The 2,277-nt window shown below is 65.1% G+C and overlaps 1 gene segment (V, D, J or C); it reads left to right on the forward strand.

Annotated features, from left to right (window-relative positions):
- Positions 1–2,277, forward strand: part of LOC101631008 — a 40,965-nt gene that overhangs the window by 38,126 nt on the left and 562 nt on the right. The window contains 3 exon segments of the C gene segment in view: positions 912–1,232; positions 1,310–1,654; positions 1,813–2,138. Coding sequence covers positions 912–1,232; positions 1,310–1,654; positions 1,813–2,138 — 992 coding nt within the window.

The raw sequence follows: 2,277 nt of genomic DNA on the forward strand, positions 1-2,277 counted from the left end.
GCTGAGCTGGGTTGAACTGGGTGAGCTGGGCTGAGCTGGGTTGAGCTGAGCTGAGCTGCGTGAGCTGAGCTGAACTGGCTGAGCTGGGCTGGGTGAGCTAAGCTGGGTTGAGCTGTACTGAGCTGTGTTGAGCTGAGCTGAGCTGGGTGAGCTGAGCTGGCTGAGCTGGGCTGAGCTGGGCTGAGCTGGGCTGAGCTGGGTGAGCTGGGTGAGCTGGTGAGCTGAGCTGGCTGAGATGGGCTGAGCTGGGTGAGCTGAATTGGATGAACTGAGCTGAGCTGGGTTCAGCTTGGGCTCAGCTAGGAGAGCTGGGCTGAGCTTCTGGACTTGGGCCTGAGGACTTCCTGGTGATCTGAATGGGCACAGGGTGGACTGACTGAGGTCTAGCTCAGGGCAGTTGCTGACCTGCTGGACAGGCCTTGCCTGACCAGAGCCACTGTGGCCCAGGGTGCTAGCTGGCAGCACTGGCCCCCAGCACCCCACAGGACTGACCTTGGACCGGCGAACTGGCTGTGGCTCCTGCCCACTCCAGCCCCCGACACAGAGCTCCTTCTGCCGAGCGTGCATCAGGCTGGCTGGCCGAGGGTTGTCCCCTACAGCCAGTTGTGCCCATCACTGCCCTCGGAGATGACCATGCAGCCAGAGCCCCCGTCTCGAGGCCCTGAGCCGCCCTGAGCCAGGGCGCAAGGCCGCCTATCGGCTGGCAGCTGGGTGGGTGTGTGGCAGCAGGAGCCTCATGTCTGACTGCTGGCGTGGGCCCCAAGCGAGCAGCCCCTCTGCAGTTTACATGGCCAGCAGCTGGCTCCTGGACACCTCATCAGCCTCCCGCAGTGCGGGCCACTCTCTGGAGTGGGCCCAGAGCCCCACAGGGACCAAAGCGCCTCCTCACCCTGCTTTTCTCTGGTCCTCAGCGAGCCCGGCCGCCCCCAGTCTCTACCCCCTGGTGTCCTGTGACAGCCACATGCCCGAGGACAGCCAAATGGCCATGGGCTGCCTGGCCCGCGACTTCCTGCCCGAGTCCATCACCTTCTCCTGGAAATACATGAACGACACCTCGGTGAACAGCCAGGCTGTGAGGAAGTACCCAGTGCTGGGGGTCGGGGGCAAGTACATGGCCTCCTCCCAGCTGCTTCTGCCATCCATGGACCTGATACAGGCCAAGGACGCCTACGTGGTGTGCCATGCCGATCACCCCAAGGGTGATCGTAGCGTGAACGTGCCCTACAACACAGGTGAGCACCGGGGCTCCTGGGCATGGGCCGTGCAGCGGGCGGCACCAGCGCTCGGCTGACCCGGTCTCCTCGCCCAGGGTTCCCAGCGCAGTCCCCCAAAGTGGACATCTACATCCCACCCCGCGACGCCTTCTCCAGCAATGGCACCAACCCACGCACGTCCCAGCTGGTCTGCCAGGCCACAGGCTTCAGCCCCAAGAAGATCAAGGTGTCCTGGCTGCGGGAAGGGAAGCAGCTGCAGTCAGGCTTCACCACCGGCCCCGTGGAGACCGAGCGCCAGGGCTCCAGGCCCCCCACCTTCAGCATCACCAGCAAGCTGACCATCACGGAGACCGACTGGCTCAACCAGTACGTGTTCACCTGCCAGGTGGAGCACAATGGGCTGACCTTCCGGAAGAACGTGTCCTCCGTTTGCACCGTCGGTGAGTGTCCGGCAGCCACCCATCCCCCCAGGCCGCCCCGGGCAGAGGGGTCCTGTGGGGGAATAGCGCCCTCAGCAGGGCTGTGAGGGGCTCAGGGGGCTGCGCTGAGCCCCCCACCCCACCCCCACCCCCCGTCACGCGGCCACGCTCTCCCGCAGTCACCAACAGCATCCAGGCCTTCCTTCTCCCGCCGACGTTCACCAGCATGTTCCTCGACAAGTCAGCCAAGCTGACCTGCCTGGTCACAGACCTGTCCAACTACGACAGCCTGAGCATCAACTGGACACGCCAGAACGGCGAGGCTCTGAAGACCCACCTCAACATCTCCGACAGCTACCCCAACTCCACCTTCAGCGCCACGGGCCAGGCCACCGTGTGCATAGAGGACTGGCAGTCCGGGGAGGAGTTCACGTGCACCGTCACCCACACGGACCTGCCCGCCCCGCTCAAGAAGACCATGTCCAAGCCCAAGGGTAGGCCCCCCGCCCGCGCCCGCGCCCGCCGGCCTCACCCTTCCGGCACTGCAGCGAGACCAGGTTGCACTCGTAGTCCAGGGGGGTGATGATCACGTGAACGAAGTTGAACTGGCCCTACCCAGAGCGGAGCGGGTCAGCGGGGGCCGC

Source organism: Condylura cristata, unplaced genomic scaffold, assembly GCF_000260355.1.
Source record: "Condylura cristata isolate star-nosed mole 26May11 unplaced genomic scaffold, ConCri1.0 scaffold00103, whole genome shotgun sequence".
In the NCBI taxonomy this organism is placed as follows: domain Eukaryota; kingdom Metazoa; phylum Chordata; class Mammalia; order Eulipotyphla; family Talpidae; genus Condylura; species Condylura cristata.